At 41.6% G+C, this 25,706-nt stretch overlaps 2 protein-coding genes across 5 annotated transcripts in view; one reads left to right on the top strand and one right to left on the bottom strand.

Moving 5' to 3' along the window:
• atp6v0a1b (ATPase H+ transporting V0 subunit a1b) overlaps positions 1–10,096 on the bottom strand; it is a 35,398-nt gene extending 25,302 nt beyond the window's left edge. For all 4 annotated transcript variants that reach the window (XM_041973654.1, XM_041973655.1, XM_041973656.1 and 1 more), the window contains exons 1-10: positions 10,010–10,096; positions 6,630–6,786; positions 6,309–6,387; positions 6,133–6,230; positions 4,210–4,338; positions 3,866–3,948; positions 3,421–3,547; positions 3,201–3,283; positions 1,445–1,538; positions 649–861 (exon numbers count right to left, since the gene is read on the bottom strand). In XM_041973654.1, coding sequence (XP_041829588.1) covers positions 649–861; positions 1,445–1,538; positions 3,201–3,283; positions 3,421–3,547; positions 3,866–3,948; positions 4,210–4,338; positions 6,133–6,230; positions 6,309–6,387; positions 6,630–6,746 — 1,023 coding nt within the window. In that variant the 5' untranslated portion in view covers positions 6,747–6,786; positions 10,010–10,096. The remainder of the gene's footprint in view (positions 1–648; positions 862–1,444; positions 1,539–3,200; positions 3,284–3,420; positions 3,548–3,865; positions 3,949–4,209; positions 4,339–6,132; positions 6,231–6,308; positions 6,388–6,629; positions 6,787–10,009) is intronic.
• Positions 10,097–13,719: 3,623 nt separating this feature from the next.
• The window catches only part of LOC121632518 (caveolae-associated protein 1-like), a 28,230-nt gene continuing 16,243 nt past the window's right edge, over positions 13,720–25,706 (top strand). The window contains exon 1 of the mRNA XM_041974095.1: positions 13,720–14,411. Within this exon, the coding sequence (XP_041830029.1) occupies positions 13,902–14,411 (510 nt within the window). The 5' untranslated portion in view covers positions 13,720–13,901. The remainder of the gene's footprint in view (positions 14,412–25,706) is intronic.

The following is a 25,706-nucleotide window of genomic DNA, read 5'->3' as shown; positions in this document are numbered from 1 at the left end:
CAGGTAAGTTATCCAAGTTATTATCTGAGTTAATTATCCAAGTTATTATCGGAGTTAATTAAGTTAACTTTGATTAAAATTTCAAAATAAAATCCTGCTCACCCAACAGATATTATATGAAAAAGAACACATCTTTATGTGTATTTATTTTAATAAAAACATAAACATCATGGTCATACTGACATCTAAAGGGTTAAAATAAATGGAACAGTTTTATGTTTGGTAGTTTTCATAAGGACTTTAGTTGATTGGACGATTAAAGCAAAAAAGTGTAAGGAAAGATTAATATATAATATTTTTACAACAGGTTTTGGGAACGGACTTTGTCCTTTAATGACCTGAAGGTGTCGTGAATTAGTCTTGTTGTTCTTTAAGAAAAATATCTTCTTCAAGAGAAAACATTTTCGTATAAAAAGTCATCCCAGTTGGGGAAACACATCCAGAATGACATTTTAGGGTTAAATTCTGTATAAATAAAAACTCCCAGTCTGGTTTAGATAAAGAACAGATGGGTTAGTAGCAGCAGAGGACAGAACAAACCCGTCTACAGAGCCAGAAGGAAAGTTTTTAGGTGGGTGGTTGTGGATGTTTGTTCTGTGTGACGCGTGTCCTTCTTCACTCAGACAAACGAAGAGAGAAAGCACTCACGGTTCCTCTGCGCAGAGCGAACTGGATGGAGTCCAGGTCCGACACCGGACACCACACCTCGGCGATCAGACACTTCTGGGTGACGTCGATGTTGCAGAGGTTGAGGGTGTGGTAGATGGCCTTCATCTTCCTCACCTTGATGAACCACACCCTCATGCTCTTAGAGGCCGCCTGCAGCACCCGCTGACGGTGGTCCTCTGTTTGGTTCAGCACCTACAGGACCGTGGTGGAAGTTATGAATCTTGGTAGGATGTTTGCTCATGCGAGCTGTGGTTTCCATAGAAACCTTTTAGAGGTTGGTTCTACACCTGCAGCTGGACGTGATGACGTGTAAATGAAGTCATGGTTATGTCAGGGTTTATCTGTAAACTGGTTCTGTGTTGGTCAGTAGGAGCAACAACCAACCTTCACCGCTGGGGAGCCACAGAGCTGTGAGGCAGGAAGAAGGTCATCCTCAGATAAGATTTTCATTATGAGGACTTTAGAAACGTGATTGGAAATAAATATTATACAGGAAACAATGAGCAGCAGTCTCAACAAAGACATCCTGGAGTGCAGCACTTCTGATAAGTTTCCCTTTTGTTAAGTAGAAAAAAAGAGTGCTGAGAGCCTTTCTGAGGTTAATGAATAGAGCTGCAGTACCAACAGTACCGCAGTTTCAACAATAAATAAATCCAAAAGCAGACGCCTAAAAGGTTGACCACACTTCCTGTCCTTTATGTATGAACCTTTACAGTCTGTTTATTGTGATTTCACTGCATCATGTGATGTGGATGAAAGACGAGGAGGAACTCACCATCTGAAGGTCGTCAATGCGACTGTTGACTCCTGCCAGCATCTCCTTCCTCTCCTGAGGAGTCTCCGGACATGGATACAGAGACGCACGGAACCTGGAGAAACAGCGAGCGTCAGAGATAAATCCAGATGCTTGGCTGGAGTTCAGGATCATGTAAAGCTCTGACAAAAACCAAAACACTCAACTCTTTTCAAACCTGGAAATCAGAATTAAACAAGTTCCTTAACGACCTGCTGTGTTAATGAACTCAGTTCTAACCTGAATCTGGTCAAGCCAGAACAATCTACAGTTTTTAGTCTGACCCCAGCTGGTGCTGTCTCCTGTTCTCCAGTCCAGATCCTAGAACTCTGCTCTGACATCTTATCAGCTGGCCATCAGTTCTCTAGAGACCTGTAGCCGACCCCTTAATTTAAGCCAGATGTACAGAAGCATTTGGAGATCTCTAAGATGCAGGGGAGTAGATTGAAGACCAGGGCTAGAACATATGCTATGGATCTAGATTAAACCAACTCTAACCAGGTTGAGGCTGGAAAGTTGTGTTGCAGCAGGGTTCATATCCAAACCTCTGGCCTCTGACCATGTCGTCCTCTTTCCTGTGGAAGCTACTAATAAAAACGACTGATTGTTTCATCTTTTAATTCTATCTTTTTTATTATTTGCACAAATCTACCAGATCTAACAACTTTGACATATTTTGTCTTCACTGCAGTTTTTCCATAACTGTAGAGACACAGTAAAGTTTTGTGGTTTTTTTTTTAACATGCATGTTCCTCTTAGACAGACGTTATTCGTCTAAGAGGAACATGCATTATCCCCACATTATGTTAAAACTAATCTAGCTTAGTCAGCGCTGAGTAACGCGGATACTGAGCTTTTCTTCGAGCATCTTTATGGTTTATTTTCAGCTCCGATGTGAAAATCTTGATTAACAGGCTTGATGTGTAGTCCCTAAATACACTCACTGAAAATATGATCTGGTTTCCCCACATTAGCTTAAAGCTAATCTAGTGCTAGCATAGAAGTAGATTAGCCACGTAGCTTCATGCTAACATCAGATCAATAGCCTTACATGACAGTAGTTGTACCTGCACACGGACTAAATGTCTTCTACAAATGTGCAACTACATGTCAGTATTTGAAAGGATGAATAATTAGGAAACTGGATTGCTTTATGTCTGTCCCAGATTCACATGTACAGACTAAAAACACATGAGACTGATATCAGTGTTTAGCGTTTGGTGTCTGATCTCCCAGTGGTGCTCCATAATTAAATACATCCATTCTGAGGCAGACCCTCTCTGTGTACTTTGTACAGGTAGAATTATAATTAAAATTATAATTATTAATTTAATCTTTTTTAGATTTTTATGCTAAATATCCTGTTTTCTTATTTTTTGTCTTATTCCCAGTCTTTCATTTCCTACTGTTCATTTTCTGCTGTGTCTTGCTGCTGCCATACTGTGTGAATAATAAAGAAATCTGAATCTAATTCTGAATCTAATAATTAAGGTCACTGTATTTTCTGTTTTCTTTTCTTTTATTTTCAGTCTTTTGTTGCATCAGATTCTAGACGTCTGTATTTTTTATAAGCAATGAAGACAAAGTGTATTTAGAGTTTTTCTCTTTATAAAGGTTCAATCAGATGAAGGTTAAAGTTTTGTTGTAAAAATTGAGTTTGTAGAGCAATTTTAAAATATTCAGTAAAACTGAAGCTTGAGTAAATGATGATGATGCGGCAGGATAACGTGACACCCACCCCTCACAGATCTTCTTCACCCTGTTCTTCAGCTGGTCACCCTGGAAGAAGATGATGAAGACTGATTTGTGGACTTGGTCTCCCTGTCAGAAAGAGGAGATGGAAAATAAATATAGTTTTATTGTCCAGTTTAAAAATTAACCAATAAATCTACGTCTATAAATATGTTACTTATTGCTTGTGATTATTTGCTCTGTGAAACAGATTGTGGTGTGCTGACCGTGGTTGGGTCCTCCAGAGGATCCTCAATCTCTGCCTTCCTTAAGAAGACGTTGCCACGACAGACCCTCCACAGCATCCTCTCGAAGGTGGGAATCCTCTCCCTGCTGATCACCCCGGCCACAAACCTGCAAACAGCATATAAACCCAAACAGTTAAATAACATGAAGCCAGTAAATGTAAGTCAGCCAGAACAGATGCAGGCACAGTTCAGAATGAGCCGTTTACTGGACCAACGTCCTGGTCCCAGTACATGCTCAGGAGGGGAATAAAGTTATCAATGTTCATGTTAGAACTGATGAGGGTTCGTTTACTGGTAAACTGGCCTCTCTCATACAGGACTGAGCTAGCTCTCATTATGGTATTTCCAGGTAAACAGCTTCAAAGTTTCATTCACATGTGTTCATATTGAGTTACTTCTGGGATTATAGTGAAATCTGTTTTACCCCAGTCTGAGCGGGGCACCCCGGCCCCCCTCGCTGCCCTCCATCAGAGCCGAGGACTCCTCCAGCAGGTTGGGATCCTCCATCTGTCAGACATAGTTTATCTGTTAGAGCAGCACCTCAAACATTTTTAAGCACCGAATGGTTTTTCAGCCATGGTTTTTCACATGGACCCCATTTTGGTTATTTTTATTTTCCCATGTGCCACATAGTGTCTTCCAAAGGGTACATGTACCCCAGTTTGAGAAACAGTGTGTTAGAGGAGGCGGCTCATGGTCTTCTGACTGGTTGCACTGGTATCTGAAGGTAATCTGATCCTCATGCAACAGGCTGAAAGTAAAACAAACCTCATCAAAGAACTGCTGGGTCCGATGCAGGATGTGTTTCAGCTCAGTCAGCTCCAGGAAGTTCTTCTTCAGGGCTTCCTGGTTGGTGTTGATCTCCTTCAGCTCGTTCTCCAGCTTCTCAAAAGTGGCCTGAAAGAAGACAGCAGGTTCAGGTACACTGTAAAATGATCTCAGATATTACTGTTTTGTTTTTTACCTGTATTTTTTAAATACAAGGAAAAGGTCCTGATCTGTGGGTTTTGTAGTCTTGTCATGGACCAAAGTTCTCCTTCATGGTTTCTGCTTTTTATTTTGTTGAGTTTATTGCTTGTGTTTTCTCCTCACTTTACTTTCTGCTCCCTGATTTGCCTCCTCTTTCTCACACCTGGTTTCTTTTGCTTACAGCAGTATTACCAGGGTCAGTACTACAGCAGTAATACCAGGTCAGTACTACAGCAGTAGTACCAGGGTCAGTACTACAGCAGTAGTACCAGGTCAGTACTACAGCAGTAGTACCAGGGTCAGTACTACAGCAGTAGTACCAGGTCAGTACTACAGCAGTAGTACCAGGTCAGTAGTACAGCAGTAATACCAGGGCCAGTAGTACAGCAGTAGTACCAGGATCAGTACTACAGCAGTAGTACCAGGTCAGTACTACAGCAGTAGTACCAGGTCAGTAGTACAGCAGTAATACCAGGGCCAGTAGTACAGCAGTAGTACCAGGATCAGTACTACAGCAGTAGTACCAGGTCAGTACTACAGCAGTAGTACCAGGTCAGTAGTACAGCAGTAATACCAGGGCCAGTAGTACAGCAGTAGTACCAGGATCATTGTTACAGCGGTAGTACCAGGGTCATTATTACAGCAGTAGTACCAGGATCATTGTTACAGCGGTAGTACCAGGATCATTGTTACAGCGGTAGTACCAGGATCATTTTTACAGCAGTAGTACCAGGATCATTGTTACAGCAGTAGTACCAGGATCATTATTACAGCGGTAGTACCAGGATCTTTCATCTTTATTCCAGTCCATTTGTTGTTGTTGTTGTTGTTGTTGACAGTAGGCCGGTCAGGCCTCTTTCGGGCCCAGGCCACCGGGTCCCGGGTCTTCCGTGGGCCAGTCCGATCTAAACCTGAACCTCATTCATGGTTCAGCAGATTGTTGGATCTAAGTTATTATTTAGGATCTAAGTTATTTCATTTGTTAAATATGTCATAAACTGCCAAAATAAAGTTTAACACTGTTACGTGTAAACTGTGTTTCCTTGTTCATGTACATGTTTATATACTGTACATACTCACCTTGTCAGACCATATACTGGACATGTTATTATTTATTATTTGTGTCTCTGTGTGTATGTGTGTGTGTGTGTGTGTGTGTGTTCTTTTGTTTGTTATCACCTGCGTGCTTCTGCTTCTTGCACCTGTACTGTTGCAACAAAGCAATTTACCTACTGAGGACCTAATAAGGGTTTCTTATTGTATTCTGTTTTTCTATTAATGTAAATTTAATCATCAATAAATTACGTTCTAAGTGAAATATTTAATTTGTGGTTTGTGTTATTAGTCTTCCATGAAACTGAATAATATAACCAATTAATAACAGAAATTAAATTTTTAGACTAATCTTTCTGCATTGTTTTTAAAATTATTATGGGTCATTTTATTATTATTATAAATGTGTTAATGTCTTTCTTTAAAAATTAAAAAGTTGAAATTAAACAAAAAATTAATGTAGATTTAAACAATATTTTTATTATGGAATTTAATTGTGATTTTACTTGCTGCTTTTTCCTGTTTGCACAGTATTTTCCTGGATGATGGGATTTTTTACTTTTTACAGTGTACAGTTACGTAGTATTTGGATGGATGATGGTAAAATGTGTATTTATGCTCATAAATTTGCAGAAGAAGACGGATGTAAGGTGAGTGATCAGTGATTACCTCCAGATCAATCATGTCTCTGGGAAAAGGAACCTCAGGATTCTCCCCAGTGTCCACCATCGGGATGTTAGCCTTTTTGATCTCTTTCTCAACAAATCCTGTCAGCAGAAGAAATGGCTGATTCAGAAGAGAAAATGTGATGTTCTTCACAGCTCGTCTGTTTTCTGGTTACTCACTCAGTTTCCTGTCCATCTCCTCACATCTCCTCACTTCATTCACAAACTTCCGCTGGAAGACGTTAACGTCAGGATTCAGCTGAGAGAAGAAACAAACATTTATCCAGAACGGAACTAATGATGAGATTTCAGGGTTAACATCCCGTCTCAGACAGAAAGCTCCTGAAACTGGTGGAAACTTCTTGTTTCAGGTCTACTTCACCAGATCTGGAGAGGTTTTTAAAATTCTTTCTAATCTGGCAGAGGACTGATGTTCAGCAGTGAGACTACATTGGCTACAGGAAGACGTCCCATCTGGAGCTGGACAACATCTGTACTTACATCTCTAAACTGGACCATGCCCAGTTCTCCCAGCTCGCTGACACAGCAGTAGGCTGCCTCTGACTGGAGAAAGAGCTGGGCCAAAGTCATCTCCTCGCTTCGGAACAGTTCCCCCATGATGGCCACTGGAGTCCTCCTCAGCTCCAAAATAGAGAAACTAAACGAAGAACAGACAGAAAAAACCTGAAGTAGAGGGATCTGAAAACCTTTATTTAAATAAACACTAACAGATTTCTGTAGTTTTCCAGAGGATGTGGTCACAGGTCTCTGGTTTAATGAAGGCTCAGAAGATCCAGCAGGGACCAGAAATATCCGACTGTAACGTTACCGAAAATCAGTTTTTCACATCAGAGGGAAAATCTTCCAGCAGACTGTCCACATGTCCACTTCCCACCTACTTTCTTTGAGGACCCCCTTCATGCAAAGACCAAGCAGTAGGGACCTCATTAACCACAGGACCTGGAGCAGAAATCCCCTCACTAAACCGCAGGACCTGGACCATAACTGACTTCACTAAACCGCAGGACCTGGACCATAACTGACCTCACTAAACCGCAGGACCTGGACCAGAAATCCCCTCACTACACCGCAGGACCTAGACCATAACTGACCTCACTACACCGTAGGACCTGGACAATTACTGACCTCACTAAACCGCAGGACCTGGACCAGAAATCCCCTCACTAAACCGCAGGACCTGGACCATAACTGACCTCACTACACCGCAGGACCTGGACCATAAACTGACCTCACTACACCGCAGGACCTAGACCATAACTGACCTCACTACACCGCAGGACCTGGACCATAAACTGACCTCACTACACCGCAGGACCTAGACCATAACTGACCTCACTACACCGCAGGACCTGGACCATAAACTGACCTCACTACACCGCAGGACCTAGACCATAACTGACCTCACTACACCGCAGGACCTGGACCATAAACTGACCTCACTAAACCACAGGACCTGGACCAGAAATCCCCTCACTAAACCACAGGACCTGAACCATAACTGACCTCACTAAACCACAGGACCTGAATCATAACTGACCTCACAAAACCACAGGACCTGGACCAGAAATCCCTTCAATAAACCACAGGACCTGGACCAGAAATCCCTTCAATAAACCACAGGACCTGGACCAGAAATCCCTTTAATAAACCACAGGACCTGGACCAGAAATCCCTTCAATAAACCAGAGGACCTGGATCAGAAATCCCTTTAATAAACCACAGGACCTGGACCAGAACCGAGTAGATACACTAGATGGGTTCTGCTAAGTTGCTTTTTTTATTTTTGACTCAGGAAATCTATCTATCTTCTACACTGCATAGTCCAGTTCAGGGTCTAGAGGAAGCTGGAGCCTATCCCAGCAGTTAGCAGGTGAGAGGCAGGTACACCTGGACAGGTGGCCAGTCCATTGCCAGACCAGGTAACCTAACAACCCAGGATACATTTTATAAAATATTGTTGTAGAGCAGATTTTGATGATCCCCATTTATTTACTTTAGGACCTGGTTTCAAAGGTTTTCAGGCTCTCAGACATTTTAAAAAAACCTTCTACTGATACACCTCAACTTATCTCGGAGTGCATGTGGACTTTATCTCAACAATCACACAGGATCTTTACAGTCCAGGTCTCATGGGCCCTCTGTGCTCCTTGGTGACCCCTGGGGGATCAGGGAGCCCAGGCTTGGGACCACTGGTTTATAACACTCTCAGGACTGTTCTGATCTTGGTTCTGAGAAATAGAAGAAGGCCTGGAAGGTGAGAGAGGAGGATATCTGGGAAAACAGTTATATTGAACAGAGTGTATTTATCATCTGATCATGTCCCCATATTTAAACCCGCCTCGTCTTTATTGTGTTCAGGGTAAAATAAATCCTGGTAGCCTCAAACACTGCTGGTGTTTCTGCTGGTGGGTCTGAAGTGTTACAGTCCAACAGGACCTGCGGAGCATATTAGAAACTAATTTCCAGCTGGATCCAGTTTGTCTTCATCAGTAATGATCACCAGAGAAAACTGTTGCCTTCCTGGTTCCTGGTTTACTCCTGAAGCCTCCAAAGTATCTGGGCGGACTGGATCATACCAGAACACTTCCTGATCAGTGTAACTCCAGCAGACTCCAGGAAATGTTTTCATATAAAAAAAAAAAAAAAAAAAAGATGTTTGATCCCTTCAGCTTCACTCCAGAAGATCTGAATGGTCTTTATCATTTTTAAAAAGCACATTTTCATATTTTCATAGCTAATTTGGTTATTGGGGAGAAACGAACCACAATAATTTATATAAATAAAGCATTAAATAATTTATTAGATGTTTAATCAATTTATTAAAATGGAAGATAAACACATTGAATAAATAAATAAATTCATCAATAACTACTTAAATGTGTCATTAATCAAATATTTGAAATAGACAAAAGTGCTGCTATAAAATACATAATTACATTGTAAAATAATTAATTAAATGCAGAAAAAAATGTTTTTGAACGTAAATAAAATTATATTTCAATTAAAGTAATAGTAATTTCTACATGTTCCAATTTAATGTAATTAGTAACATGTTTAATTAATTATTTCATGCTGCATTTATGTATGTGGCATATTTCTCCCTCCATAATGGAACCCCTGCAGGATCCTCATTTAGCCGGGCTTCCTGGGCCTCCATCCATCTGTCCATCCATCCATCCTTCCTTCTGTCTATCCATCCATCCATCCATCCGTCCATCCATCCTTCCGTCCATCCATCCATGCATCCATCCATCCGTCCATCCATCCATCCATCCTTCCGTCCATCCATCCATACATCCATCCATCCGTCCATCCATCCTTCCGTCCATACATCCATACATCCGTCCATCCATCCATCCGTCCATCCATCCATCCATCCATCCATCCATCCATCCTTCCGTCCATCCATCCATTCTCCCACTGTTGACAGTAGGTTGATGCCTGAGCTGGATGCAGCCTGCACCCCCCCCCCCCCCCCCCCCCCCCCCCCCCCCTGCTCTTCCTCCTCCTGCTGTTCCTGCGTCCTTGATGAAGGGCGCCATGATGCTGCTGCAGCTTCTTCTCCATCCATCATAAATACAAATAACAACTAATGTTTCAGACTTATGCAAATTGTTATTATTTGTGGTTTTTGTTCGTTATAAATCATCAGAACACAGATACTGTGTCGCAGGGCTGTATCACAGATTATGACGTGAAGCGTCACAACGACCAACAATGTCAGAAACACGGAAGATTGTCGGTAAGTCGGGCCGCGCGCGGCCTGGTCGAGCAAAGGATAAATATCTGACAGACACTGAGAAACAGAGAGAAATCCTGACATGACATCCAGGATCTCGTTTAAAAAGCAGTGTACTCACGTCTAAGCGGCTCCGCCGGTGCGGACTGGATGCTGGATGCTGTGGTCCACGGCTCGTCAGCTGACTTCCATCCATCCGACCGGAAACTCAGCGGAATGGGGGGTTTCAAAATAACACTTTCATGTCTTTATGCGATAACGAGGCTCTCTGATTTTCATGCTGACTCCGAATTTAGAAATTATAATAACAGATTGGAAATTAACACTTTAATATATGTATCACAGTTTTTATGTATTTTTTCTGCTGCAAAAAATCTGAAAAAATCCTTTATTTTGAAATTATCTACAAGAAGTTAAAAAAAAAATCTGTTTTCAAATAAACCATAAGATGGTTGGACAAGAAGAGGCGATGTCATGACTCACCTGGAAAACGACATCCATGATTAGAACAACACACACACACACACACACACAGGCTTTATTATATAAAGAGAGGGGAGAGTTGTAATGCCACCATTTCCACCACTTAGAGGTGAGACATGAGTCATGTAATCATTTAATAGTTTACCTACTTCCTTCATCTCACGTGGTTAGGGCAGTTATTAAGGATGGAAACGGGTGCATGCAGATTTTATTCTGGAAAAAAGTTTGAGTTATAAAAGTAATATTAAAAACTTTATTTATATAGTTGGAGATAAAATCACATGACCAGCAGTAAATTAAATTGAGTTTCAGGCCAAATGTGATGCCTTTTCCCTGCTAATTTCAAACTACTCTAATAATACAGTTAGTTTAAAAATGGCTGATAGGGTGGGGTAGGTTCTAACATATATTCTAAAACTGTTACACGCATCCCATTTGCTAAAACTAAGAACAATTTCATCAATTTTAAAGCATGGCTAGTAAAATACTGAGAGAAGCGTGTCTGTGGGTGTTTTGTTTTTTTTAATGATCATGTTGAAAGCCAACAGTGAAGCTACTGAAGCGAGCATGTTTGTGTTGTCTGTGTGGAGTCATTCGGCGTTTCAATCCATGGTCGAGTTTATGTTTTCGACGGCGATTCCTCCTGATTCTCTGAATCTGCTGACGATATTCTACACTGTAGATGGTGGATCTTCAAAGTCTGAGGAACATTTTTTTAATTGTTCCACAGTTTTAGATTCAGTTTGTCTCAGATTGGTAAACCTCAATCTATCTTTCCATCTGAGAGACTCTGCCTCTCTGAAATGCTCCTTTTATGTCCAGTCATGTTACTGATCTGTTGCCAGTTAACCTGATTAATTGTCAAATGCTCCTCCAGTTGTCAGGAGCTGCTTATTGCAGAGGGTCTAAGTCCTGCCTAAAATGTGCACAAGACACAACTTCAACAGATTTGTTGCACATGGGGGTGAAAGTATGAAAACTAAGCCTGACTAAGCGTGTGGTCAGAACAGTCAGGGGTCTGAGTGAAGGCTGTTCACAACACCATGAATTCAAGCTGCTCAGCAAAAACAGATGTAACCAACACTAGTAGAGCAACAAAACAGGAAGTAACACAATGTGGTGAAATCAGGACGAGGGGAGAAAACACTCATGGTCTCTGAAGTGAATCCATGCAGGTCCTAACTCATTTCTGTTCATTCCCTCTGACAGTTTCCTACTTTTGCCTCATGTTCAGAGAAACGACTGTAATTCTGTCTGCTGGAGTTTTCATCCAGCTCAGGGAACGTGAGAAATATCCATAAATCTATGAGATATTCCCACACAGCAGGTATCACAGCAGGAGAGTGAAAGAGACAAGGGATGAGATTTATCTCAGGTTTACTGCTCGTGTCTGGTTATACATGCGTGTTTGTTTATTTGCTACAGACCAGCAGTAAATATTCAAAATCTGACATTTAGACTGTTAATAACCAGAGTTGTCTGGTTATGTACCAGGTTTTCATGAACTTTCAGTCCCGTCCTACAGAATTCATTCAGAAGAACCATCAGCGAGGACCTTCAGGACCTGATTAATGATCACACAGCACACATGTATTACCACACATCATATAAATCCTTCCCAGCCACACAGATGGGGGTCATTTACACAGTATTTAAAATGACCTGACAGCATCTTGGGTTCCACAGTTAGACCCATAATATTAATAATTTGGCACATAATGGTATAAAAAAATCTGCTGATTTGAATATGTGAATAAATCAATAAATGATTCTGAGAAATAAGGAAGATCATGACAATGTGATGATTGTAACAGGTACATGTACATATTAAATGCATTATTATTAATATTAATGAGATTATGCACTGAGGACTGTCACTGTTATAGTGATTATTATTATTATTATTATTATTATTATTATTATTATTATTATTATTATTATTATTATTATTGTTGTTGTTGTTGTTGTTGTATTTAAGTAGAGATGCCCCAATACCACATTATATTCAAACTGAGTACAAGTACAAGTACAAGTACTTAGATCTGAGTACTTGCCAGTACTATGAATCCCATTACAGTTTACTGGTAAGGAGTGTGGACCAGAGCGCCAGATGGGACGACTGAGTGGTTAATGACGTGACATGCCAGACGTCTCATCCTGCAGACTGGAAACATCAGGGTCTTCGTATGTAGGGAGGATGAAGTGGTTTTTGGTGGATTCGTTTCAGGCCCAGAATCTGTTTCTCTCACTGAGATAAAGCAGAATTCTGGTTTTTAATGCGGCTTGAGTAAAAACGTTGTTTATGTAATTAAAAATGAACATGTTAATTCCACAGATCAATCTCTTTGTATAAACTCTATCATTTTAACAGCTGTAGTTTTTCCACAGTGGTATCTGGTTCTGTAGTATTGGAACAATTATACCGAGTACGATTACACACACTGTATTGGACCAATACCTGATACTGGAATCTGTATCCATATACAGTATTATAGGTATTGTAGGTTTATTGAGTATAAAAACATATTACAGTAATCATTATATTGTCATTTATGTCATCATTATTATTATAAATATTATATTGTTACTGTTATTAGTAGGATTATTACTGCTACTCCGTTACAAACATGTATTGTAATTTTATTACTATTATTGTTTCAGGATGTTGTGATGTATGTAGTTTATGAAGATGTATGTGTTTATAATAACAAATATGACTATAGTATGTAGAATCACTGTGATCATGTTATATTTTAGTGGAGCATGGAAAAGGGTGGGACTAAACAAGCTTTATAGCTAACAAGGGTATTTTATTATATTACTGTTTTTGGTTTCATTTCCTTTGTATTTGCCTTTATGTTCATAGAAACTCTTAAATAAAAGCTCAACAGAAGATGAAATCCTTTCATTCCTGTCACTCAGAGAAAGTTATCTAACTTTGAACATGAACTTTTATAGCAACACCTCTCTAACGAGTGTTTTTGGTTTCAGTTCAGCCTTTTTATGTCTTTTTTTCCATGATGGAGTCCTCATCCATCATAAATCAAGCCGTGCCTTGCTGTGGCTGAACTATGCTCTGCAGATCAGGAAGAAAGGAGTGGAAACAGGAACATTCCTCCTCTGGCTCTGCCTCAGCTTGTACATAAGCAAACTCCTGCAGCCCAGCTAATATTCCAGCCATGCCCCAGCATCGGGGCTGGAAACGGGGCGTGTGCGTGGACCGTGGAGGGGCGGGGTCAAGGTGGAGTCTGGCTCATGTGTGGAGCGTGTGGGGAGGAGATAAGGGAGGAGTGGGGAGAGTCCGGTGGAAAAATGGGCTGGAGAGAAAATCCCCAGTAGACTGATTACAGGGTTTTCTTCTTGCTGTGGCATTCACTGCGTTCATGTGGTGACATCCAGCCCCGCTGCGCTGACTCCTGGGATCCACGCAGCTTTTTGCGGGAGAGCTTTTAAACAGGAGACAAGACAAGCAGAAGAAGCAGGCGCGTGAAGAAGTTGATCAGCTGTCGATATATCATAAATCCACTGACATGGCAGCCATGGAAGCCCTGGAGTCTGCCCAGCTGGAGCCTCAGAGCCTCACCGAAATCTCCGACGATGAGGTCAACCTCCCACCCTCAGATGATGAAGACAATGCAGCCAAGAAAGATCCGTCCGCCGTGGACGCAGACGGGGGCGAGGAGAAGGATGAGGCGGTAAAACTGGACCCGCAGGTGAATGGGGTCATGGTCCTGTCTCTGCTCGACAAGATCATCGGGGCGGTGGACCAGATCCAGCAGACCCAGAGCGGTCTGGAGGCCCGGCAGCAGGAGATGGAGCGCTCAGTGACCAGCATCCAGGGAGAGCTGACCAAACTGTCCAAGAGCCACAGCACCACGTCCAACAGCGTGAGCAAGATGATGGAGAAGGTCCGCAAGGTCAGCGTTAACGTGAAGACGGTCCGGGCCACGCTGGAGAAGCAAGGAGGCCAGATCAAGAAGCTGGAGAGCAACGAGGCCGAGCTGCTCAAGAGACGCAACTTTAAAGTCATGATTTACCAGGTGGGACAGTGTGTGTGTTCAGATACCTGCACCCATGTGTGTGTGTGTGTCAGGAGGGATGGGTGTGGCACCAGCTTCATGCTGGGTTGAGGAGTCCAGTCCGTGTAACACCACTGGTAAAACTCACAAGTCCCGCTTCCTCTGGGTTTTAGTAAAAACCTAAAAGTTTTAGAAAGTTTAGTTAACTGGAAAGAATTTAAATGAACTCCAAAACCAGTTTGCTGTAAATACACGAGGTTATCCAGGAAACTGGATCTAATCTGTTTAAGTTAGAGGTGATGCTGCAGAAAATCTTGTTTTAAGCTCAGTTTGCTTAGAAGAACTGATTCTTTAAACTGGTTTCAGCTACAATAATGTCCAGCTGCTGGATGACGGATCCATCAAGGTTGCATGAGATGCGGTTTTTGCATTTTATTGATGCTAAATGAATAAAGTGCTTCTCCTTTCAACAGTTAGAAACAATAAAAAAAAAAGAAAAAAAACTTTGGAGAAATTTTAGTTTTTATGCATTTTTATTGATGTGAATGGACATTAAATATAGTTGATAATTATAGTTAATTTCACCTTCTTTACTTTTACTGAAAATCTTTTAAACTTTATGTGAAATGTTAATTATTGATCAGACAAAAGCATTTTTCTTTTCATAAACTACTAGTTTAAACTATTATTAAGCTACTAAAATAAAAATACAACATTGCATATGATTAAATAAATCTAATTTGTTGTCTTTAATTAGAAGTCTGCAGCATCGTTTACCAACATCCCTCATAACCATTTTTACATCTTCATCTTATTCACATTGATTCAACAAGAGCATTAATTTAATAAACCTCTTGTTGTCCAAAGTTTAAGATTAACATGACTGTTGACAAAAATTAGCTTCTATCTGTTAAATATATTCTGTTTTAAGCCATTGTTACATTTTACTGTGTGGAAAATGTTGGGTTGTTGGAGACCTCGCTTAGTTTGAAGAGATGCAGAAGAGCTGAGGGAGTGGCTCAGAGTTTACTGGCATGTGTTCAGGAGTCAGGTTGGGCTGTCTCTGATCACCAAACACACACACAGAAACACACACAGAAACACCAAACACACACACAGAAACACACCAAGTACACGCTCCGAAACAAAAATTCCTCTTGTAGACGTTATTTAGCTGCTGTACTGAATATTAATGACAGATATACACATTAAATAATGACTTGGTTCAATTTCTAGAAATATAAACAGTTTGAAGCCTGAATTTCTTGATGCAAACATAGAAAATGTGAATTATTGAATCATTTCTTGAAGATGTAGATGCAGTTTTCTCCAGGTGAACAATCAAACTTTTTGGACTTGTTAGGACACATTCCCACTTACTGAATCTTTCCCCAGATTCTCTTACCAGGACAACAGTTTCCAGGCATTTTTATTATGAAATGTTTCATGTAATCTGGGATAAAAACCATCCAGTAAAAATAAAACTGAGCTTTACTGTTTTATTAGACAGCATACAGAATGCATGTGTGACTGTTATACTTCCACCTCTGACCCAGCTCTTACTGATTATAACGCTGAAGTTTTCTTACATAAAACATAAAAAAACAGAACGTTTACAGGTTTGTCAGCTGTTAAAATCTGGGAACTCTCCCAGCATTCTGAGCAGAGGTTTGCTATCAGACCTCTAACATTTGTTTTTTTGTTGGGAAGGCGAGCAGAGTTTTCTCTTTCTGTGTTAAAGGAGAGCCCGAAGCTTTTTTTAGCCTGTGAGGTTGCAGCGAGTGTATAATAGCTTTCAGTTTTTTTGCACAGTGGCCCGAGAACATTCAGAGTTTCCACCCCTGACTCAGACATGGTGACTCGGCCCATCTAACTCCCCCTGCTGCCTCAGACTCTGACTGTCACTGCAGATTAATACGACCGTTAGATGTTCACGGATCAGATTTGGCTTCTGGCCCTATCGTCTAACCATCCACAGATGAGCAGAGAAGAGATCTGAGCAGAAAAAGCTGATCTCATCATTCCAGCTGAAGGAATTTGGTGATAAACTGTTTCTCAATCTAAGAACATCGTAAATCTACATTTTAATTACTGTTATAAAATTTCAGAGCTGCATGTTGCAAATTTTTAGTACAATCTGCTCAACATATCCCACCCCAGAAAGAAACCAGACTGGGATTTAGTTGTGTTGGCCTGGTACTAAGGCCCTGTGGGAAGAGAAACTCCCCCTAAAAGCTCCAATGCCTCCGTTCACTAACTCAAAACACTGGGTTTTATATAGCTGCCAAATATGACATAACATCAGATTCGTCTTCATCAAAACTCACAAAAACACACAAAGTTTCATTCTGCTTTCAGTTTTCTGTCCTCGGCTGTGCTGTAAAGGAAGGCTCTGCAGAAAACTCCTCAACTACTTCCCAGTAAACTAATTCAGTTACTGATTTAAACAGCAGCTTTCTCAGATATAAATCACACATAAATAAATATCAGAAAATGCAATGCAAGAGAAACAACAGTTGTTTACAACCATCCAAAAACACCAAAAGAAGAAGAAAACCACAAAGAAGTAGTTCTCTCAAGTTTCTCTAAGCCCAATACAGTCCAGTTGAATGCAACTGCAATCCACTTAGAATAGGCCCAATTCAGTGCAATTCAATCCACCTGTAATCCAGTTAGAATAAGCCCAATTCAGTCCAATTCAAACAAACTGCAATCCAGTTAGAATAAGCCAACACACAATGCTCCCAACACACGACAACTGTTCATGGCGTTTAACTCTCTTCTATCTCCACCACCTGCTCAGCCTCCTTCTGTGCTGACTGCAGAAATGTTTGCTTCCTACTTCACTGAAAAGGTCGCCACCATCAGTAACCAATTCACTGAGCCTGACCAACTCAGCCTTACCAAACCAGCTACTGGTGCCTCACTCTGCTCTTTCCGCTGTCTGAATGAGGACGAAGTCTCTAAACTTCTAGTCAGCTCAAAACCCACAACCTGTCCTCCTGATCCTGTTCCCTCTGACATCCTGCAGAGCATTTTACCTACAGTCAAAACTGCAGTAACTCATATTATCAACTCCTCTCTGAAATCCGGTGTCTTTCCTTCTGCCTTCAAGCAGCTCGGGTTACCCCACTGCTGAAGAAACCCACACTCAACCCAGCCCAGGTTAAAAACTACCGGCCGGTCTCATTGCTTCCATTCATGTCTAAATTACTAGAGCATGCCGTCTTCAGTCAGGTCTCACAGTTCCTCCAAGACAACAACCTGTTTGATCCATATCAATCTGGCTATAGGCATCTCAGGATCTGTCCTCTCGTGGTTTATGTCCTACCTCACAGGGAGATCATTCAAAGTATCTTGGCAAGGGGGAATGTCCAGATCACATGGGCTGACAACTGGGGTGCCTCAGGGCTCGGTGCTTGGCCCTCTTCTCTTTTCACTATACACCTCCTCACTCAGTGCAGTCATTAGCTCTCATGGTTTCTCCTACCACTGCTATGCAGATGACACTCAGCTTTTCCTTTCTTTCCCACCTGACGACACAACCGTCTCAATGCGAATATCAGCATGCCTTGCTGATATCTCCACATGAATGAAGGATCGCCACCTTCAGCTAAATCTGTCCAAGACTGAGCTTATTGTCTTTCTAGCCAATCCTTCTTTACCGCCACAGATAAGTGTGCAGCTTGACTCAATCACACTAGTGCCTATGTCTTCTACCAGGAATCTTGGTGTCATGGTAGACAACCAGCTGACCTTTAAGGACCATGTATTGGTTTCCCGGTCTTGCCGATTTGCTCTCTACAACATCAGGAGGATCAGACCCTACCTGACTGAACACACGACCCAGCTCCTGGTCCAGGCTCTGGTCATTTCATGCATTGACTACTGCAACTCCTTACTGGCTGGCTAGCCTGCATGCTCAGTTAAACCTCTGCAGATGATCCAGAACGCAGCAGCACGTCTGGTCTTCAACCAGCCCAAAAGAGCTCATGTCACTCCGCTGTTAATCGCTCTTCACTGGCTTCCAGTTGCAGCATGCATCAAATTCAAAGCTCTGCTTCTGGCTTAAAAAACAATAACCCAAACGGCTCCGGTCTACCTTCACTCCTTAATCCAGAGCTACACTCCCTCTCGACAGTTACGCTCTGCCAGTGAAAAACACCTAGTGCTCCCACCACAACGTGACGCAAAATCAGTAGCTAGACTCTTCTCCTCTGTTGTTCCCCGGTGGTGGAACGATCTACCAAACTCCGTCGGATCCGTAGAGTCCTTATCCACTTTTAAAAGCAAACTAAAGACTCAGTTGTTTAAGGAGCATTTCCACATTTAGTTTAACTAAATGAGTTAGAAAGATTTGTCCAGCTCTTTGGCTCAACCAAGTACTGAAGAAGCTGTGTGCACTTATGCCCAAGATGATATTGTGTGATGAAATCATGCACTTATGACCAAGTTGATATTGTGTGATGAAATCGTGATCTTGTATTTAAATAAAATGACTTAAAAAAAATAAATAAATAAAAATTATATGCACTGCCTCTAGCACTACATGACAGCACCTGGGTCCAACTGGACTCACAGCAGTCCGACTATCACTTAATTATGACGTCTTGTTTGAATTCATGCTTGTGTTGTTCTTACTCTCAAATGTAAGTTGCTTTGGATAAAAGCGTCTGCTAAATCACTGTAGAATAGAATAGAATAGAATAGTAGAATAGAATAAATTCAGTCCAATTCAAACCAACTGCAATCCAGTTAGAATAAGCCCAATTCAGCCCAATTCAATCTATCTGTAATCCAGCTAGAATAAGCCAAATTCAGTCAAATTCAGTCCAGCTGTAATCCAGTTAGGATAGACCCAATCCAGTCCAATTCAATCTATCTGTAATCCAGTTAGAATAAGCTGAATTCAGTTCAATTCATTCCAGCTGTAATCCAGTTAGAATAGACCCAATTCAATCCAATTCAATCCAACTGTAATCTATTTAAAATAAGCCCAATTCAGTCCAATTCAATCCAGTTGTAATCCAGTTAGAATAAAACTCAGTTCAGAACAAGCTGAAATCTAGTTAGAATAAGCCTAATTCAGTCAAATTCAATCCAACTGTAATCCAGTTAAAGTTAATTTAGTTCAGTTCATCAATAATCTAGTTAGCATCCCATTCAAATAAACCATAATCCAGATGCAAACCAGTTAGAACCAGTTCAATTTAATACAATTTTACCCAGCTGTAATCTATTTAAAATCAGTTCAGTTCAATCCAACTATAATCTAGGCAAGGCAAGGCAAGGCAGTTTATTTGTATAGCACATTTCATGTACAGGACAATTCAAAGTGCTTTACATAAAACAAAGACATTACAGATATTTAGAATAGTAAAAGGCATCAACACATAATCAACACATAGTCACAATAAAATAATAAATTACATTAAACATCTAGTTAACATCAGTCAAATTGATCCCAGCCACAATCCAGTTGTGTACGAGCCATAACAGCCGTTATCTTTGCACTGCCTGATCATAAAAATATTTAGAAACAACTTCTTTGGTTTAGTAATGAAAAACTTTTTAACAAAACACGAAATATTAATTAACATTAATAAAAAAAAAGAAAAAAGTTTGCATCTAACCAAAATCCAGGTTTCAGTGAGGGAGTCTTCAGCTTCTCAAATATCCAAATGAAACAGAGTCTGGTTTCCAGCAACTTCCTGTGATGTCGTCTGTCATCACAGGGAGTTTTCACACTCGACTGAGGTTCTTGTTTCCAGGATAAAATGCACAAAAACAAAAACAACGGGTTTTTATGGTACATTTTTCTCTTTTGTATGGACTTTTCTCAGGGTGCAGCTGTAACGAACATCAGTAAACGTCTTTTCCCTCATTTTTCTCTCAGTTTTTATGTTTTATTATTCAGATTTTGTTTTCCTGAGTTGTTTTCATATCCCATACCTCTTCAGTGGATTAAGTCTTGGGATGAAATCAAACAGTCAAAAACATTCCTTGCTGTCATCTTTTGCGGAACCCAGGTCCTCATATTAACTCACACAGGTCCCAGTTGCATCCCAACTGGATAAACGTAATCCAGCATCTCTCTGGAAGCTGAGAAGAGCGGCTGGTTGTAATTATCTGCTTTTGCTCATACATGATGGTCTGATGTTCCTTTTTTGTCTTTCGTGGCCTCCTGAGCTTCTGTTTAGGTGTCATTGATTTGATCGGGAAGTTTTAGGTGTGGAATGAACCATCAGCTTCGTTCAGACTGAGGAACGTTACATTTCTTGAGTATGATGGATGAATTCTGGGTATTTCGGAGTGAAAAAGATGTGTCATAACCGTCATTAGACGAGCTGTGTAGTTGTTTTTTAGTCCACAATGTTGGAAATGTAAGGCCTTCATCAACGTTTCCATCAGGTTGGTGTATGAAATCCTTCAGGGAGAGCAACTGTGCTCCTCTTGGAGCGTTTGTTTGGCTCAGACAGGATGTCCAGGAGATCTGGGATTGACTCTTTTACATCTGTGTTCGGTTCCTTGACAGCTAAGGCCAGGAGCTGCCAAAGATCAGGGATTACTGCTCCAACTGTGAGCCCAGCCAGGAATGTTCCTCAACCTCCTTGTGGTTCACAGTAGAGGGAAGTTAAAGCTGCAGCAATCATCTTCAGACATGCAAACATGCTCTTCTGCTCACAGCAGCAGCTTTCCGAACATGCTACCACTTCTCCAGAATGACGAGACCAAGGAGTTTATCAGCTCCCAAACTCTGAAATTCCCAGTCTTGTTCTGGGCTTTGGCTGGACCAATCCGGTTCACTGCAGCCCACAGAACCCAAAGGATCTGCTGCAAACATCCCAGGCACCACAAAACACTCTGGAGGGCTGGTTTCCATGGATACCAGCTGCTTTGTGTCAGGTATTGTGATGATAGTTTGGGATTGCACATGTTGGGATTTGAAGGTGGAGAATGGTGAATCTAAACTTTACATGAGATGGATCAATGAACTGGAGAATTCCTGAGAGGAAAACATGCCGTGGTAATGTATCTGAGCTACTCCCTAATCATCGCGAGGAAGATAAGAGTAGCTTCATACAGGGAGTGAATGGCTGAGTTATGATGAAGAGCAGGGACCATATTTAGACAGCTGATTCATGGCACAGGAATCCCCGGCTCCTCTAACCTCCTCCTGCTCACATGGAGCTCCTCCTCCCACCCTCCTCCATGCTCTACCTCTCACCTCTTCTCCCTCGTTCACTCCAACCTTTTCATGCAACGGTTTTAAACTTCAGCCTTTCAGAAACAGAAAAGCTTGGTTCCAAACTAATGAGAAAATAAGGAATTTTATCCTGAAAGATTCCCAACAATCCTCTGAAACGTTGCTGTAATCTCTGATATGACTCACAGCCGTGGCCGCCTTCATCTTTTACTCATAACTCATAATACTTATAAGGTCGTTCTGGAGAAATGTTCCGATGTTTTCTCCTCATGCTGTTTTACATCCAACCTGATGTGTCCTCATCTCAACCACCAAGAGCTCCATAACTTCCCAGAACCAGTGACCATTACAAGGCAGAGCCTGAAGTATGAAGAGTCTGAACCAGGTCTTGACATGATCTACACCGACTGGTTAAAAATCTTCTCTCCACAATCATCTAACAGCACAAATGGACCAGCTGCTGTTGGATAGGACCCACCCTGATTGGTTAATCGGGGTCCTCATGAAGGGTCCTCAGGAGGTCCGTTCCTTTCCACCCAGACCTTATGGATCCGGGTCTTGTTAGAACCAGCTTGGCTGAAAACTGGTTTCTCTTGTTCATGTAGTTCTGAGGAAGCTACAAGAGTTTGGACCACTGACCTTCTGTTAATCGAGACGGGATGTCTTCCACAGAACCAACAGAACCTGAACCAGAACTTAACCCACACAGACCTGCTGACCCCCCCAGACCTACTAAAACCTCCCAGACCTGCTGAACCCCTCCTAGACCTGCTGAACCCATACCCGAGATTTTGAAGATTAACTGCTCTGAATCAGGTGTGTTTGGTTACCATGGAGATCTGCAAGTTAAAAAAAAGAAAAAGCTGGAAGGAGGATTAAATCAAAGTGAAGACTTGATGTGACTGACTTGGCTGGTTTTACTGAACTGATCTGTAATGGTCTGAACCATATGGAACTGGACCACATGGAACTGGGCCACATGGAACTGAACCACATGGAACTGGACCGTATAGAACTGGACCACATGGAAATGGGCCACATGGAACTGGACCGTATGGAACTGAATTACATGGATCTGGACCGTATGGAACTGAATCACATGGAACTGGACTGTATGGAACTGGACCATATGAAACTGGATTGTATGCAACTTGATCACGTGGAACTGGAGCACATGGAACTGGACCACATGGAAACGGATCCACATGGAACTGGAGCACATGGAACTGGACTGTATGGAACTGAATCACATGAAACTGGACCACATATAACTGGACTGTATGGAACTGAATCACATGGAACTGGACCACATGGAACTGGACTATATAGAACTGGCCCATATGGAACTGAATGACATGAAACTGGACCACAAGGAACTGGACTGTATGGAACTGAATCAAATGGAACTGGACCACATGGAACTGAACCACATGGAACTGGACTATATAGAACTGAACCATATGTAACTGGACCACATGGAACTGAACCACATGGAACTGGACCGTATGGAACTGGATCGTATAGAACTGAACCTGATGGAACTGGACTGCATGGAACTGAACCACATGGAACTGGACCGTATGGAACTGGACCACATGGAACTGAACCACATGGAACTGGCCCGTATGGAACTGGACCGTATGGAACTGGCCCGTATGGAACTGAATCACATAGAACTGAACAACATGGATCTGGACCATATGGAACTGGATCGTATAAAACTGGATCACATGGAACTGGACTGTATGGAACTGGATTGAATGGAACTGAATCACATGGAACTGGACCACAGGACTGTTTGAGGAGCTCACACTCAGTATGATGGTGGAAACATTCGCTTATTGACAAAACACAGAGGAAGTGAAACAGAGAGCGAGGGAGGACAGAAGGACCTAAAAATAGAAAGTATCACATGTCAGATTGTGAGAAGGGAAAAGCTTTTAGGAGACGGCGTTCCTGTTTGTTTTGGGAAGATCCGAGGCTAAGTGGTGGAAGAGTTTCAGATGTGAAGATGTGTCATTCTTTGTCAGTTTTCTGTCTGATTTGAACATCTGCACATGTTCCCACAGAATATTCTGGATTAAATGAGTCTAAGTTTTGTTTCTTTTAGCAGGACGCTCACCAGCTCGCTCAAGTTGGTTTATTCCCAGTTAGTCTGCAGCGTGCCCTCACACGCTTCGCTGCCTTTTGCTGTCCGGAGTCAACTGGGAAAACATCTTCCTGATGACATGATCAGACCTGCTGAAGTACAGAGACAGAAATTGACTTCAAGTTAAAGCAGCATCACTGTAAACATCAGATTTACTTCAACATCTGAACATTTGTTGTCTAAACCCTTCAGCTTCGAGGTGCCTCCCGTGTTTACTTTGGATTATTTTTAAACTTGTTAGACTTTTTTAAGCGTATTACATTAAAAAAATAATAAAATTGATAAATAATTAAATAAAATACAAAGAAAATGTACTCCTGGATTAAACTCTTGCCTTGCAACAGGTAAGTGATGCATTCAAATGCATCATCATCATCATCAGGAACAGGTCGGTGCACCTGGACAAAAACTCACGGCTGAGCTCAGATGTGTTCTGAACTCCTCCATCTGTAAGTCGGCAGCAGCGCTGTCCCTCTGCTCCGTCTGCAGTCTGGAAATCACGGAAAATTTCCCCCATCAGTGTTTCATCTGCTGCATAACTGTCATCCTATGTGGTGAATTAAATTAATATGAGTCCAGCCAAAGGCTTTTACAGGTTTGGGCCTTCCCCCTCGGATTCCTCATATTGGTTTAGTCCGGTTCTGACTTTTCATCAATGAAACATCAGAAAAACAACATTAATTTACAGACTTTGCCTCACGTAGATCAGTTCAAGTAATTTCAGTTAATTTCGATCAATTCGATTCTGCTTCATTTATACAGCACCAACATATATATATATATATATATATATATATATATATATATATATATATTGTAAGTATAATTATATGAACCAGTTCATAAAATGATGATATAGCTAAGAAAACCAGCGGACTGGATCAGCTCTTTTTTTGGATTCAGTCCTCCGTCCTGAGCTGCACGAGGAGACAGTGGAGAGAAAAACCTCCATCAGAACAAGGACGGCCATCTTCCTGGACCGGTTAGAGGTGTAGAGGACAGGAAAAAGGGGTCAACCAGCAGAACTCTAATCCAGGGATTCCTGCTGAGAAAGAAGAAGAGAAACACAAATGAATGAACAAAAACAACGTCAGATATTTGTGCATGGAGAGTAAAGAGAGCAGAGAGGAGCCCAGTGCATCATGGGACGTCCTCCAGCAGACAGGAGCCCAGTGCATCATGGGACGTCCTCCAGCAGACAGGAGCCCAGTGCATCATGGGACGTCCTCCAGCAGACAGGAGCCCAGTGCATCATGAGACGCCCTCCAGCAGACAGGAGCCCAGTGCATCATGGCACGTCCTCCAGCAGACAGGAACCCAGTGCATCATGGGACGTCCTCCAGCTGCCTCGGCCTCTAGCAGCAGGACTAAAGGATGGATCAGGGTCACCAAGCCAGACCTGCTATAAGATTTATCAGGAAGGAAAGTTTGAAGATGATCTGAAGGTAGAGAGAGGGTCTGATAAGTGAAGGATCTGTCTCCCATTCTACTTTTAGAATCTCCAGGAACCAGTTAACCTGCAGTCTGAGAGCTCTGATGGGAAAATCTGAAACTCTGAGATCTTTAAGATCCAGTAGATCTTGGTCACTAAGAGTTTTATATGTGAGGAGGAGGATTTTAGATTCAGTTCTGGATTTAACAGGAAGCAGATGAAGAGAAGATAAAACTGGAGAAATATGATCTCTGATGATAGCGCTCATCAGAACCCTCTGGGATTAAACCCATATGATATCCTGCAGATCGGTAATTCCTGTCCTGAGCTGCAGACTCTCCTGCACAATAAAGAGCTGACCACTGAATTAAGTTTAAAATGTCATTCCATCTGTGGGCTGCGTACTTCCAGTTTCTGCTCACTGACATCAACATAGACGTTATCGTTCAGATCTCTGATTTAATAATTTGTTATTTCTCAGTAAAAAGGATTTACACATGAGTCAGAGTGAGTCACAGTCAGAAGCTT

The sequence above is a fragment of the Melanotaenia boesemani genome, chromosome 21 (genome assembly GCF_017639745.1).
Source record: "Melanotaenia boesemani isolate fMelBoe1 chromosome 21, fMelBoe1.pri, whole genome shotgun sequence".
NCBI lineage: Eukaryota > Metazoa > Chordata > Actinopteri > Atheriniformes > Melanotaeniidae > Melanotaenia > Melanotaenia boesemani.
This window is presented reverse-complemented; position numbering and strand designations above follow the sequence as displayed.